General features: G+C 38.6%; 1 protein-coding gene across 1 annotated transcript in view; it reads right to left on the reverse strand.

The window, feature by feature from the left end:
- Positions 1–774: 774 nt before the first annotated feature.
- Positions 775–15,975, reverse strand: part of LOC131245827 (glutathione reductase, chloroplastic-like) — a 67,234-nt gene continuing 52,033 nt past the window's right edge. Inside the window, exons 14-17 of the mRNA XM_058245544.1 lie at positions 3,658–3,771; positions 3,205–3,304; positions 1,594–1,647; positions 775–1,112 (exon numbers count right to left, since the gene is read on the reverse strand). Coding sequence (XP_058101527.1) covers positions 1,017–1,112; positions 1,594–1,647; positions 3,205–3,304; positions 3,658–3,771 — 364 coding nt within the window. The 3' untranslated portion in view covers positions 775–1,016. The remainder of the gene's footprint in view (positions 1,113–1,593; positions 1,648–3,204; positions 3,305–3,657; positions 3,772–15,975) is intronic.

Raw genomic sequence — 15,975 nt, forward strand, 5'->3', positions numbered from 1 at the left:
CCTGTCCATCACGTGGGCCCCAGCTTCCATTGCAGATGCGATTTTTTCAGTTACGCTCCATCCAACGATTAGACCTCTGGCAACATGCGGTCCTGGGGTTGGTTTAGCATAGATTTTGATCTGCCGGGATTGGCCTGCTCAAATTTTTGATTTTGCTCGGCCTGGGCCCAGCCACTTTCCAGCAATCAGGTCAGTGAGTTGGATGGTCTGGATTGCTGAATAACCGTGCCAATGGGGAACTACTAACATAGGAATCTGGCCCTAACTGCGAGGAGCTCAATGATAATCAAAATAACAAGATCTTTTCATGTTTCTAATATTTATCCATTTTCAGATAACAGTAAAAATAAAATAAAAAAGTGTATGACTTGTCATACCAGCTTGTTAAAAGATTTGGGGTCCAGAAATTGAAGCAGTTATAGACAGATAATATCTGCTTTTCTACCGAAAAACAGCCATATGTTTCATAAGCAGCGCTTCTATTTTATTTTTAATTTTTTAAGAGAAAAACATGTAAATACTGCCATTGTTAACAGATCTTATTTTGACCACCTATTTTATTTTATTTTTTATTTTTTATATTGCATAACACAATGCATAGTAGCAGTTTCTGTTATAAGAGCCATTGTAAAGGTGCAATGACATTTTTTAAAACCATGATGGTGATATAAAGCCAAGTCCTATATGAATTCCAACCCATGAAATACAGAAGAATTTCATTACTAAATTCTTTGTTCTTTTTTCTTATGAATAACATCATTACAATACTCTCACTTCATCAGCAAATTATTTCTTTTATATTTCTAATGAATATTATCATTACAATTCTTTTATTTCATCAGCTAATTAATAGATGAGCAACCAAACATATAATAAAGCCAAACTTATCACAAAAGAAAATAACAAGATGTTTGGCTATGAGAACTTGGGAGGAACTCGGCATTTCTCAAAGGGAGGTATTTCTATAGAACAGAAGAAAGTTTTCATTCAAGCTATCATTTCACTTTCTATCTTGCTTACAGATTTGTCTTTGGTTTACTACCAGCAGAGACCCGCCTTGTCACTGATCGCATCGTCACAAACTCCTCAGCAGCAGAAGGGTGAATGCCCACCTGGTAAACCAAAACACTTTCCTAAGTAACAGTAGAATATACGTCCTCAATACATCTGTAATAGTGATACTACGTCTTGATTATATTGAGTAGATACAGAGTTGTGCTTCTTTTTTTTGGTTTAGGAGCATAATCTGCGGACACCGCCATGCACATTGGATGTCTAAGGTCCGTTACACAATCGGATGATAATGAACTAAGCAACGAATAGTTTCGCAAGTGGAAAACACCACACGTTGCAAAAGGGTACTGATTCCACTACTTTATGACGGTAGATTGAGGTCATTGGCTCAATCAATCATGTCTTAGAAGAAACGAAAGTCCCCTATCGACTTATTAGAGACAAGCATCAAGATTCTTGTGTTATTGGTCTGCTGCTACTTAGTTCCCCCATCTAAATAAAAATTACATATTTCTTAGTTCGTCAAATGTCTAATGAGTAATGATAGAGGGGAAGTTTCAAGAGAGAAGTTTGGTTTACCGTGCTGTCAAATTGTTCCTTAGTAGCTCCACACTTGAGTGCAACAGCAATACCCTGTAAACAATACCCAAAGTGATATTAGAAATTTAAATTGAACAAGGAGTATTCAGAAAAGAGATTTACTGGAAAAGGAACTCAAAAAGTCCCACAATACCCTGTCTAATCCGTGTCTCCTAGGCACTGTACATCTTTCAGCAGGATAGAGATGATGCTAAAGAATTCCAGGTTCAGAGTGTGGCCCTTGGAACCCCTATGACAATATTTAATGAGGGGAATTGGGTTCTACTACTTTGGCAGATTTGGTTGCTTGGACATGAGAATCCTCATCATTAAAAACTGCTGAGACGGATGTTTCTTAATCTTTGAACGTGAGGATCAACATTCAATAGCCAAGGTCCTTGGCCTGACATGTGCCTCTTGCTGCCCTTGATACTGATGAAGAATTGGTCATTCGGATATGAGGGTCCTCAACGTTAAAGCTTGCTATCACGGATTTTATTTTTATTTTATTATTATTATTATTTTTTTAATCTTTGAACTTGAAGATTGGCAGCCAAGATCTTTGGCCTGGCATGAGCCTCTTGCTGCCTTGATACTGACGATAGCCCGATCTTCCTCAGATGGACTTCCTGGAATGTATCTCGTATTTGGTACAAGGTGAGCCTTGAATTATAAGACTACATGAAATTGTAGTCCTTTGGCTGCTGCATCATCACATACAAAGCCCACACTTGATGATATGAACTGTTCGACTGGTGAAACTATATCCTGTCCAGCAAGGAAGTTTTGCATGTAGAATGTTTCCCATTTCCAGTTGTGGCCATTCGTTTACAAGCTATGTTGAGTCACTCAAGAAAACATAATCATTCTGATTCTTTTGAACAATTAATCATCCCTGGTGGGCGTGAATCATTAGATAATAATGCATAGGCCCCATATACGATGGAGATATGGGACTTATCATCCCATGGTCTATCAATTGTGTTTCTTTTCTTTGCAATAAGAAAATTCTTTTTACTATTTGAAAATACATATTTTTTATTTAGTTCTATTTGTTCAGTATATTCTTATTTTATTTCAATTTTCTGATTTGTTTTTGTATTGAATTTCTCCTGAATTGTCTGATTTTTCCCAAATCATGAAAATTGCAAAGGCAAATTATTCCCATAGCCAAACTTTGTAACATTGCTTAGGACTAGGAAAGTGAAGGAAATGCTCCAGTTCCATTTGGATAGGGGATTCTGCAAACTTGGAAGTAAGCCTAAATCCCGATTCTGGTGGGATCCCATACCTACCATGTCAGATTCATATCGTGGAAGCAGCAGTTTATTCCGCTTCATCACAAATTTCAAACTTTTCTTTTATACAGGCTTCCGAATTTGTGATTAAGTGGAAAGCACCACATTCTTGTTGTGAATATAACATGGACAGTATGCAAAATTCAGATTAAGTTTAATCCAAATGGAGTGTACCCTAACATCGATGAAATAGTTTGCCTAAAGTACATGTAGTGTGCATTTAATGGAAAAGAGTGCTTGAAGAAATAAGCACACTGTATCGACACAGGAGAGTGAGATTAATCAGAAGAAGAAGAAGAAGAAGAAGAAATACCTGCATAATTTCGGGTGCATCTGGACCACACATAGATGCTCCAATAACTTTATCAGTCTCAGAATCAACAACAAGCTTCATCACTGACTTTTCTTGCCTTCTGAAAGCATAGAAAATCAAGAAGTTGTTCAGAAAAAAGCGTGTTGATGAACTAGGAAACAAAGATGGCTCAGAAAGAGTATAACGAACATTCGAAGAAATTAAATGTAGAGCAGGAGAGATCTTGGATGGCAACTATAATACCAAGGGCTGATTTTTATTTTTATTTTCTTTTTTTAAAAATTTTCTTTTTGTTTCTTTTTCTTTTTCTTTTTTTTTTTCTTTTTGAATTTTTTGAAATGCAAAGGAAGCTTCAAAAAAAAAAAAGAAAAAAAAAGAAGAGAACATTAAACATAACTTCTGAGTTTATTGTATCATTGATAAGAAAGCAGATTTCCAAAGCACCACACTTACCCAGATATAGTGTTCTTCATCGGGGTGAATGTTGATGTGAAAACCAAAATATCCCCATTCGCTTGCTCTATAGCCTGTTGTTCACTAAGGCCCACTACAGAGAGAGGCGGTATACTACCAAAGAAACAAAAGAGGAAGGCCTCACATCACAATTGGATTATAAGCCAGTGGGAAATCAAAAGATATACTTTTATAATGGTAATAGTTCTTATTCTTATTAGAATGTAAATGATTTCAAAGAAAGTGATGTAGGACCGATGCATAAACCAAATAACATGTGAGATCAAGTAGCAGGATTAAGACAATTTAAAAAAAAAAAAAAAAAACACAAGCATTGCCATAATCATCACGAATCCCATGAAAACCAAAAGAACAACATGCATAATCCTATCCTAAGTTACCAACACCGTCACATAGGATCATTAAATAAATGGAAACTAGGATCTAATGGATGTAGGGACATCCAATTAGCATTGGTATAGTCTATTTCAAAGTAGAAGGCCTAATACAACCTATGGTAAAAATTAGGGTTTGAGTAATTTGGGAAAGTAGGAAAGTTAGGGATTTTAAGTTTAGGGTTAGAGTTTTGGGAATGGTAGATAGATAAGGGAAAGATGGGTTTAGGAGAATATGAAGGCTTAAGATGGGCGAATCAAAGAACTTGAAGAAAATACCTTGATGGAGGGGAAAAGAGATGATGATGTGGGGATAAATGGAGACCTCACACCTTCGTTGATGAAGATTAGCCTCCAAATCACATGGAAGTATCTTTAAATCTCATGAAGATAGAAGAAAAAGAAGAAGAAAGCAAGAGCTTTTCTCTCTTTCATTTTTTATCACAAAATCCAATGAGGGAGAGGGTCACACGCCCACCCTCTTTTATAGCTCCAAGAAAGTTCGAAAATTACAATAAACACCTCGTTTTGTGAATTTTGACGAAAATAAACCTAGTCTAACTAAAATCAACTAGAAACACTCATAATGGTGTCCAAACATAACATAAACAAAACTGAATCCTATAATTTGATAAAATCTAAGAAAAACTAGTGTGACGATCCACGATCAATGGCCCGATCATCACGTCCCTCCAATCCAATGGTCTGGATCCCTCCATAAAGCAGCCCATGCACATCTTCCCAGTGTGGCATCTTCCAGATGCTCGCACATGCACATGGGGTCTTCAGCACGATCACGGGTACTTGCCTAGCCATAGAGAAATCGGTGCGGCCTGCCTCTTCCTCTGATACATATGCAAAGGTGTACGTGAAGGGATGTCTTCATCAACTCTTCTCGGCTGAGAAGAGTTCGCCTCTAGCGGACTAAAACTCCTATAGCGCTCCAAAATATTTGGATCAAAATACTGTAGCTCATCCTCTGTAATCCATGTACTGTCTGAAATCGGCCTGTGCTTCCACCTAACGAGGAATTTTTGAAATGCTCCATGTCAAGTGGAAATTGCTTGTGCATCCAGTATGTCTTCTATTTGTTCGCTTCGAGCAGGCAAGAAGGGTAAAGGTGGTAATGTCTCGGATGATTGGTCAAGTAGGGGCCATGAGTTTGGGACTAGGTCATGGTTTGTGGAAGGTCTGTGGACGAATCAACAAGCGAAGTAGCAAGACCCTTATATTGTACTAGATCTTCCACATTAAATGTGGAACTGATACCCATGTTAGGTAGAAGATCTATCAAGTAAGCATTCGAACCCAGTCTTTTCAAGATTTTATATGGTCCGGCGCTATGGGCTTGTAATTTTTTTATGGTTCCCTATGGAAACCTTTTTAGACATATTCTAATCATGACTTCATCACCCACAACAAACTCTTTAAACATATGGTGTGAGTTAGCAATCATTTTGTATGTTTCATTACTTATATTGATTCTTCTTCTAATCTCCACGTGCAAGTCATGCATATGTCGTGTAGATGCATGTGCAGACTCTGAAGGCCTATTAAACATTGACATGGGTATGCAATCTATAGGGGCCTAGGCTCATTTACTTATCTTTCCTGATCCACTTCTTCCCCGGGACTCATTTCATCATAACGAAGGTTTAGTAGAGTTAACATGTGAATGTCCTGTACGGGTGTAAGCTCATCCGGTATGTCCTCTCGAATAACAACACTAGACTCCTCCAATACCGGACTCATCTCATGTGGCAGCTCTACACTACCCTCGAGTGGCATCTCCATAATAACCTTAGGTGTGACCTCACTTGCCACGTGAGCATACATTGTCAAATCAGTTTTAGTCTCTTTCAGACTCTTTGGCATTAACTATAGGAAGAGACTTAAGCTAGAGTTTTATCACATCTTCAGGACCACGTTTCCTGATGTCCTCCTTTTCTGGGATGCTTTTGGGCGGAAGAGGCTTTAAGATAACCTTTTTGCCTTCATACAAAAACGAACATGTATTCGAATGACCGAATAGTGTTGCGTCCCTGTCATACAATCAAGGCCTGCCCAAAATGATGTGGCCTATATCCGTAGGCAAAGCATCACATCACAACGTGTCCGTATAATAACCAAAATGGATGGGAATGGGACAACACTGAGAAACTGGAATCGAAGATGCATCAACCCATGATACTCGATAGGGCTAAGGGTGAGGAACGACTAACACACCTAAGCGGCCCACGGTGCTAGCAGAGACCACATTGATGCAACTGCCACTATCAATGATTAACATGAATTACATGAAAACTAAAAGAACACCATGCATAATCCTAGCCTAAGTTACTAACATCGTCACACATGATCATTAAAAAAAAAAGGAAACTAGGATCTAATGGATATATGGACATCCAATTAGCATAGGGTATAGTCTATTTCAAAGTAGAAGGCCTAATACAATCTAAGGTAAAATTAAGGATTTGGGTAATTTGGAAAAGTAGGAAAGTTAGGAATTTTAGGTTTAGGGTTAGGATTTTGGAAATGGTAGATATATAAGGGAAAGATGGGTTTATGAGAAGATGAAGACATAGGATGGGAGAATCAAAGAACTTAGAGAAAATACATTGATAGAGTGGAAAAAAGATAATGATGTGGGGATAAATGGAGACCTCACATTTCCGTTGATGAAGATTAGCTTCCAAATCACATATACGTATCTTCAAATCTCATGAAGATAGAAGAATAAGAAGAAGAAAGCAAGAGCTTTTCTCTTCTTCTTTTTTTTTTATCACAAAATCCAATGAAGGAGGGGGTCACACACCCACCCTCTTTTATAGCTCCAAGAAAGTTTGAAAATTACAACAAACACCATGTTTTGTGAATTTTGATGAAAATAGCCCTAGTCTAACTAAAATCAACTAGAAACCCTTATAATGATGTCCAAACATAACATAAACAAAACTAAATCCTATAATTTGATAAAATATAAGAAAAACTAGTGTGGACGTTCACGATCAATGGCCCGATCATGTGATCCAATGGCCCGATCGTCAAGTCCCTTCAATACAACGGTCTAGATCCCCCCATAAAGCAGCCCATGCGCATCTTCCTAGTATGGGGTCTTCCAGATGCTCGCACATGCACATGGGGTCTTCAGCACGATCACAAGTACTCGCCTAGCCACAGGGAAATCGATGCGGCCTGCTTCCTCCTCCGATACATATGCAAAGGTGTACGTGAAGTGATATCCTCATCAGAAAGTAAATCTTTAACAGAGGTAATTGACAATGTACAGTCCAACCATACAAATTATCCCATCCAATGCACAACGTTCACTACATTGTATGCCACTATTCCGTTGTGCTTGCTTCTAAACTTAATTATGCAGTGCTTCCACAGTATCACTGTATTTTGTAGCTTTGCTTAGACTAATAATGACCAAAGGCAACCATTTTGCAAACCTTGACCAAATATCCAAAAACCAAATGCTATGAATGTAAACCGAATCATTTGCATGAATGAACATACAATTTTGTCTGTCTCCAGTACTTGGGTCTCATTAGATTTAAAACGTTTCTTTGCACTGGACAATCTAGAATGTGTAGAAGTATCTTTATGGACGATCATTTCAAGTCATAGTGATCTGTTATACAAATTTAGCTCAATTATAGAATCATAGTGAGTCACATGGTTTATAATACCCACCTGTCACATACAAAATATTTTGTTTGATCTAGCAAACCAGATCGTATTGCTTGGGAAATGAAAAGAGAAATCAACATCATAATCACAGCCTTGTCCCAGCTATTTGAGGTTTGGATTTAACAGTCTTGTTTCTCGAATCATCGAAGAAACAGAATTCTCATGATTTTCTTGGTAGAGTTTTAACAACTAGCTGCCCACCTAACAGCAACCTGCCTTTACCCAGGCTTGGGACCAGCTATCTTGCAGCTACTAGGCGGAGTTAACTATCATAGTATGGTTGTTTCTCCTGAGTAAATCAAGGCATTCTATCATCCTCGAAATAAGTACGTGTTGCGCCAATAAAACATATATAGACCCTAAACTGTAGTCTCGACTATCTGGCCCGATAGGTCTCATAAGTTCATATTTTATACATGATGTGACACTCCAAAATTGTACACTAAGAGCTTGTTTAGATGCATGTAAGTTGGGTAAAATGTAAGCGACTTATAGGGAAGTCACTTATATGTGGTGTTTGGAGGAGGACATTCACCTATAAGTCACTAACAGGCAAATCTTCCAAAAAACTTCAGGGGTTGGGGGTGAGAAGTTACTTCCTTGTAAGTTACTTACAGGCCCAATGGTCTAATTTTTTAATAGAGGGGAAGAGGGGGAAATGCACCAACCTACCAACCACCAATGAAGAAGAAGAACCAGCCATTGAAGAATCTCCAACAGACCCTGTGGTAGCGTAACCAATCTAGACCCTACAACACCATTATCACCAAAGCTCCATTTACCGCACCAACAACCACCATTGATCAACTTCTATAAAGAGGGGAACGAGGGTTTCCGGCTCTCCATCCTCCAATCTCTCTCTCCCTCTCTTCAATCGTCTCTCACTCTCTCTACAATTGTCACCGCTCTCTCTTCCTCTCTACAAATGGTAGGGTTTTTTTTGCCTTATAAGTTCTTTTTTTTTTTTTTTTTAAAGTTGCAAGTCCCCTTTTTTATTGCTTGAAAATTGGGATCGGGCCCAATTTCTTATGTGGCCGTGACAGTGGGGACCACCTTAAAACGTTACATTGAATGGTATATCCATGCCATCCATCAATTATACCAACTCATTTGAGGTCTTGGGCCAAAAAATGAAGCAAATCCAAATCTCAGGTGGGCCACAACACGAATAAGTGGTGGTTGAACGTCCATCATTAAAAGTTTCTTATGGCCCACTGTAATGGTTTTTCTTTTTTTTTTTTGCCATCTAACCTATTGATAAGGTCATAGAGACCTAGATGATATTAAAATATAAATGTCATCTTAATAAAAAAAAAATTTATTAAAAAAAAAAAAAAAAACTTTTGTGGCCCACGTGAAGTTTTATTGGTGGGTATTCAATCAACCACTGTTTCTTGTAGTGTGGCCCACCTGAGATTTGGATCTACTTCATTTTTTGGCCCAAGCCCTAAAATGAGCTAGCAAAACTTATGGGCGGCATGGATATAGCATACAAACATCAAGGTGGACCCCATGGTCCAGCCCATCAAGGTGGACCCTTATTTTTCTTTTTTTCTTTTTTTTTTTTAGTTTTCTATTTAACTATTTTAATGCATCTGGATTATTTATCTTCTAGACCTCACTGGTTTTATTTTATTTATTATATGAGCCATAGCATGGGAAACAAATGGACACCCATCTCTGGGCATTGGTAGATTTATGTGATTGGGTCCACTAGATGGATGACTCCCTAATTTTGTTGATGTATTTTGATTGTTAGATTTACTATTAAACTTTTAGCTTCCTCCCAATGCTTAAATTGAGTTATTACTCCATATTATAGGTATTTTGAATCCATGGTCCCACTTTTATGATACACTTCATGATTGGTTTATGACGGAGGGATGAACGTGATGAGGTCAATCACCGTCTTCCTCAAGGATAACTACTCTGAATTCACAGAGCTTCTTTGGACTCCTCACAGAGACTTCTCGAATCCACGATGAAAAGAAATAGAAATAATTCTAAAATATTTGAAATAAATTTGTTGATAATTGATAAACGAGTATACAACCCTTTAAATAGGGATACCAAGACTTGGAAAAAGTTTGGGAATTAAACTATTACTAAAACTCCCTAAAATTCGCAACTTACTATAAATAGTAAATTTTTTATTTATAGTAAGTGTCCCATGTGGCTTAACCACGTTATTCTCTTAATTTTTCTAAACATTTTTCATGTTGGACACAACTCCTAAAGCCCAACGGATGAAGAGTTACAATCAAACCAAAACTTACTAAACATAGTAAAAACGGAAATAAACATGGAATTCAACCGTCGATATGATGGAATCTCGCAAATTCGGCTTGGGCAACCCGACATGGCCGGGTTGGTTAGCTAAAGTAGCTCGTCCTACCCCCAAAATCATATATGGTACGTCGAGTAACTCGTTCCAGTTTGCGAGATATGCCTGTTTTAAGGTTCTAACGGTCTTGATGACTTCTGCCTCCGATCGGGGCTTCTTTGATCCATCTTGGACATGAAAGTGTCCGCAACCCGCTCTACATCAGCCCCCTCCACTTTAAAAAAACTTGTCCTGCTTCGGTTCTTGATACCCGGTCAGGTGCGCCGTAACGATACCCAGATCAAAAGTTACGGTCAATTTATGGTCCACCTTCTTTTAGTTCAACCATGCTAGGAATGTATTTGTGACACGTTCTACGTCAGACCCCTTCACTTGGCTCGTGATTCTGAGATAATTTCTGATGTCGATGTTTATTAGCCCTTTTATTGTATTTGGCATTAGGATCTTAATATGACACAATACATGTACTCATGATTTCCTTAACTAGTATCGATGAGTTCCTTCACTTCTGCTTGCAAGATATAACATTCTTTCTGACTCACCTGACAATGAGGGTGGTTGGGCAAGCTAGCCCCCAAGGACAAGGCCTATGTGATGTTGGATGTCTCTCATGGGGAGCAATCTATCGATTAAATCTTCGGGCCAAACTTCTTTAAATTCGTTCAGGAAAGGCCTTAAACTTGGAGGAATGTCTAAGGGTTTCGATTCCTTACCTTTTACCACCACGGCATATACCTCGCCGGTTTCCTTAGATTCCTCCACGAAATCTCGAATGGTCAAGTGGGAGCTCCCCTTCACTTTAGAAGCTTTGGGGTGTTTCTCTAGTGCTATAGGGCAAAGAGTATCTTTCGACCGTCCTTAACGAAGACATAAACATTGTCTCACCCTTGGTGGGTCGCATCGCGGTTGTCATGGTCGACCGAGTAACATATGGCATGCTTCCATGTTGACCATGTCACAAATTATCTGATCTTTATAAGTTTTATCAATTGAAAATGAGACGGTGCATTGTTCAGTTACTTTGGTCTCGTTCACCCTTTTAATCCAACCAATTAAGGCAAATGATGTTTTGTCGTAGGTAGCTGCAACTTGTCCACCTTCACTTTCGAGACGATGTTCTCGCTGCTACCATTGTCTATGATCACATCACAGACATTGTCATTGACGGTGCACCGCGTACGGAATATATTGTGTCGCTGTGGATGTAACTACTTTCGTGGGGTGTACAATAATCGCCTCATGACCAAAGATTCGCCACGATCCTCGGCCATCCATCCTTCGCCACCAGCTCCTTCCTCAGTGGTTTGTATATCTCATATGATAGCAATTTATTAGGGAGTTCATTGAGCACAATCGCCTTGAACTCCTGCAACATTAGTTTTAAATCTTTTGGAATGTTTACAAGTTCCATATATTTTTCTTTTTCAACTAATGCATGTCTCCTGTTTCCTTAGATTGTTTAACAAAATCATGTTCGGTTAGGAGAGACTGTCCCTCCACTTTAGAAGTCTTGGGTTGGTTCTCCGTTCCCATAGTGGCGAGGATAATCTTTTTGCCATCTTTAATAAATATAAATACGTTATCCCGGCCTCTATGTGTAGCATCAATATCATATTGCCATGATCGACCAAGTAACATGTGACAAGCTTCCATGTCGACTACGTCACACATTACTTCGTATTTACCAATGGAAAAGGATATACAACATCGTTTGGTTACCTCTGTTGTGTTAACTTCCTTGATCCATCCAATCGTGTATGGAGACGGGTGCCTTTCTGTTTTCAGTTGTAGATTTTTCACCATTATTTTCGACACGAAATTCTCATCACTCCTGACATTGATGATCACATTGCAGACTTTTTGGTATGCAGTGCACCTTGTTCAAAAGATTTTGTGCCGTTGTAAATTTATCTCTACCTTTGGCATGTACAATGGCTTCCTCGTATTCATAGTGGTGGCCTACGATTCACCATTATCGGTGGGTGCTCTGCGGAAATCAGGGTTGTTTCGTACAACGACCACATGCGGTTAAGCATCGCCTTGGGCTTGAGGCGGAATTAATGCATCCACAATATGGTTGAGGGTTGCCTGCAGCCCTTGCATGGTTAACTGACTTTCCCGATGGAAAGCTTCCATTATTTCCGAAAGATAACGAATCCCTGGATCACCGTCCACAGGATTTTGGTTCATACCTTCGTTGTTTGTCATCAACCCGAGGGGAGTCCTCGCTCTGATACCAATTGACGTAGGGATGAACGTGATGAGGTCGATCATCGTATTCCTCAATGATAACTACTCCGAATCCACGGAGCTTCTTTGGACTCCTCACAAAGACTTCTCAAATCCACGTGGAAAAGAAATAGAAATAATTCTAAAATATTTGAAATAAATATGTTGATAATTGATACACGAGTCTACAACCCTTTAAATAGGGATACCAAGACTTAGAAAAAGTTTAGGTATTAAACTATAACTAAAATTCCCTAAAATTCGTAACTTACTATAAATAGTAAATTTTCTATTTATAGTATGTGTCTTATGTGGCTTAACCACATTATTCTCCTAATTTTTCTAAACGCTTTTCATGTTGGACACAACTCCTAAAGCCCAACGGATGAAGAGTTACAATCAAACCAAAACTTACTAAAAATAGTAAAAATAGAAATAAACATGGAATTCGACCGTTGATATGATGGAATCTCGGAAATTCGGCATAGGCAACCCGACATGGCCGGGTTGGTTGGCTAAAGTAGCTCATCCTACCCCCAAATTCATATATGGTACATCGAGTAACTCATTCCGGTTTGCGAGATATGCCTGTTTTAAGGTTCTAACGGTCTTAATGACTTCTGCCTCCAATTGGGGCTTCTCTGATCCATCTTGGACATGAAAGTGTCCGCGACCCGCTCTACATCAGTTTAACCTAAGAATTGGCTTAAATATTTATCTAGATAGACTTATGACGTAGGACAACTAACCACTTGCTTTTAAAGCTCAAACTAATAGAGCATGACTTATCAATCCCTTTATCTCATAGCCCAAGCCCCACATCCAATGAGTTAGGTCACCGGCGAACCTCCCTCGTGGGCCCCACATCACATGGGTTCCGCCTCACATGGGCCACCCACCCTGAGTGTGTCCCTGCATCCCACAGGCCACCCACTCAAGCGCAGTGTGAAAATGCCCCTGCATCACCCCTAGTGAGGAGTCTCGAACACGAGACCTCCCGCTTTGATACCACTTTGATGTAGGACAATTATCCACTTGCTTTAAATGCTTGAACTTATAGAGCATGGCAAATCAATCCCTTTATCTCATAACCTAGGCCTCACATCCCATGGGTTAGGTCCTCAGTCGAACCCCCCTTGTGGGCCCCACATCACATGGGTTCCGCCTCACACGGGTGGGGCCCGCCTCACATGAGGCACCCACCTCAAATAGGTCGCCCAACCCGAGTGTACCCTTGCATCCCACGGGCCACCCCACTTGAGCCCAGTATGAAAATGCCCCTGCATTAACTTAGCAAAATGGCATATTTGGTGCTAAGATTTCTTATGTGATTATAATATTTTGGAATGATTCCCCACTTCCAACTCTGTTTAATGTGAATATATAGCTTCTTACTTGTAACTTACTTATAGGTAGTGTTTAAATTATCGGTGATAATATCGAATTATCGCTGATAATTTCAGTATCGCTGGCCCTTCGAAACCGAAAACCCTATATTTCGTTTCTCTCTTGGATATCGGCGACATTTCGCCGACTTTTTCATATTTCGCCGACAAAATCGAGCCGTAAATACTGGAAAAAGAAATTCAGAATTTAAAAATACCTCTTTCCAGAAGATCGAGAAGTGATTGGACTGTAGATCAATAGTGTGGTCTTCAAAAGTATGAAATAGCCCAAAAAATCCAGAATTTCGACGAGATTTTTTCTAATATTGTTGGGATTTCCATTGATAGTTGAATCTGCATTGGGAGAGTGAAGACGCTTCCGAGATTCTAGGGTTACTAGGCTGCGAAGAACTTGCGTGTCGACTTTTAGGGTTTTGAAAGAGGGGTTTTCGAAACCCTCTTTCCAAGCTCTTTCCTTATAGCTTAATTTTTAAGGTTAACTAAAATGTGTGTTTGACACTATTAAAAAGCAAGGGTCACCACCATTTTGCCTTGAAACAAAACTAATAGATTAAGTAACTTTTAAGTTATTTTATAGTGTGAGTTTCACACAACATAACAAGACTGGTTCACCACCATTTTATATACAAAATTAATGTTTAAAATTAAACTTTAAAAAAAAAAAAGGTTGTGATGGCTAGTGGAGTGGATTAGGTGTGTCCCATTCTCGCATAAGATGATGCGGCCCACCATGATGTAGCTGCCCATCCGTTTTTTAGAACATTTTAGGGCATAAGTGCAAAAACGAAGAAGATCTAAATCTCAAGTGGACCATACAACAGTGGTGATTGAATGCCATACCATTAAAAACTTCATAGGGCCCATCTTATGTTTCCATAATGTTTATTTGTCATCCAACCTATTGATAAGGTCACATAAATATGGACGAAGGGAAAAAACAAATATCTACTTAATCCAAAACTTTTGTGGCCCATTAATATTCATCACCATTGTTTCCTATGAATGATAAGGTCCTCTTGAGAATTAGATCTACTTCATTGTTAGGCTCATGCCCTAAAAGGGTCTTGCAAAACAGATGGATATGGAATACATCCATCAAGGTGGGCCCCGCGGTAAGGGCCACAGTCTTGGGTGATTTATAAATAAATAAATAAATAAAAACCAACATATGAGAAAAAATAAAAATAGAATGTGATAAAAATACAAGAAAGAAGAATGCAAGGATTACAGAGAAAACAGGTAAATGGTATGTGTGTGTGTTTTCTGGTAACATAGTGAGAAGAAAAACAAGACGATGGATTACTATTGTCTTTTAGAAAAATAATATCCAAAAAATAGAATTATGTAATATTGACAAATGAGAGACAAAAACATATACGAATCGAATGACGTTTCTGTTTTTAGACGACTGGGTAGGGAAACAAAACGATAAACAAATTGAAAAAGGTTTCAATTTTTGTATAACTGGACAGGGAAAGAATAAAAGAACAGTAGACGAAGTGGGAAGCATGCGGCTACAGACTCGCAGGGTGACAGCATAAGCAATCCAAAATCTTCTGATCACACATACCAAGCTCCTCACACTGACACATGTCAAAAAAGCAAGAGACAAAACAGTTGATATTGCCGTTGATTATCAAGAGAGAAATTACAAGTGTATTTACCCTGAATATGATTTGCATATATGAGGGAAGCACCCCTATTTAACTAAATATCCTGACTTGAGATCATAGTGACAAATCTAGTTCTCCACAATTTCTCAGCCCAAAAAATTCTCTGGAGATTTTCAAATTTTGAGGTTTTTCTCGGATTTTATTGAGAAAATCTCACCGAAAATACATTGGTGGATGCAAATATAACAAATTGGTTGGTGTTTTCACTAATTTTTGAGTCGTTATCACAATAAAAACACGATATTTTGAAATCTGACAAGATTTTGAAAATCTCACAATAATATCATGATAATGCCATTTAGTTTATTTCTCATAGTATTATCACAAGATTTTCAAAATCTCTGCGATATTTGTCACACTGCTTGAGATAGACAGAATTCCTGTTCATATCGTCAATAATATTGAGAAAAACATATCCCAAGCAATGGGAGAGCCAGATGAATCAACGCTAATCTCATATGTTTGACATGATCATCCCCTTGGAAATTTGGATAGAGATTTAAAAAATGTATGTCTCAGGAAATTCAGTGCACTAGTGCATGAGCATTCCCATGCACTTGGTTGCATATGGACAC

This window comes from Magnolia sinica, chromosome 5 (assembly GCF_029962835.1).
Source record: "Magnolia sinica isolate HGM2019 chromosome 5, MsV1, whole genome shotgun sequence".
Classification (NCBI taxonomy): domain Eukaryota; kingdom Viridiplantae; phylum Streptophyta; class Magnoliopsida; order Magnoliales; family Magnoliaceae; genus Magnolia; species Magnolia sinica.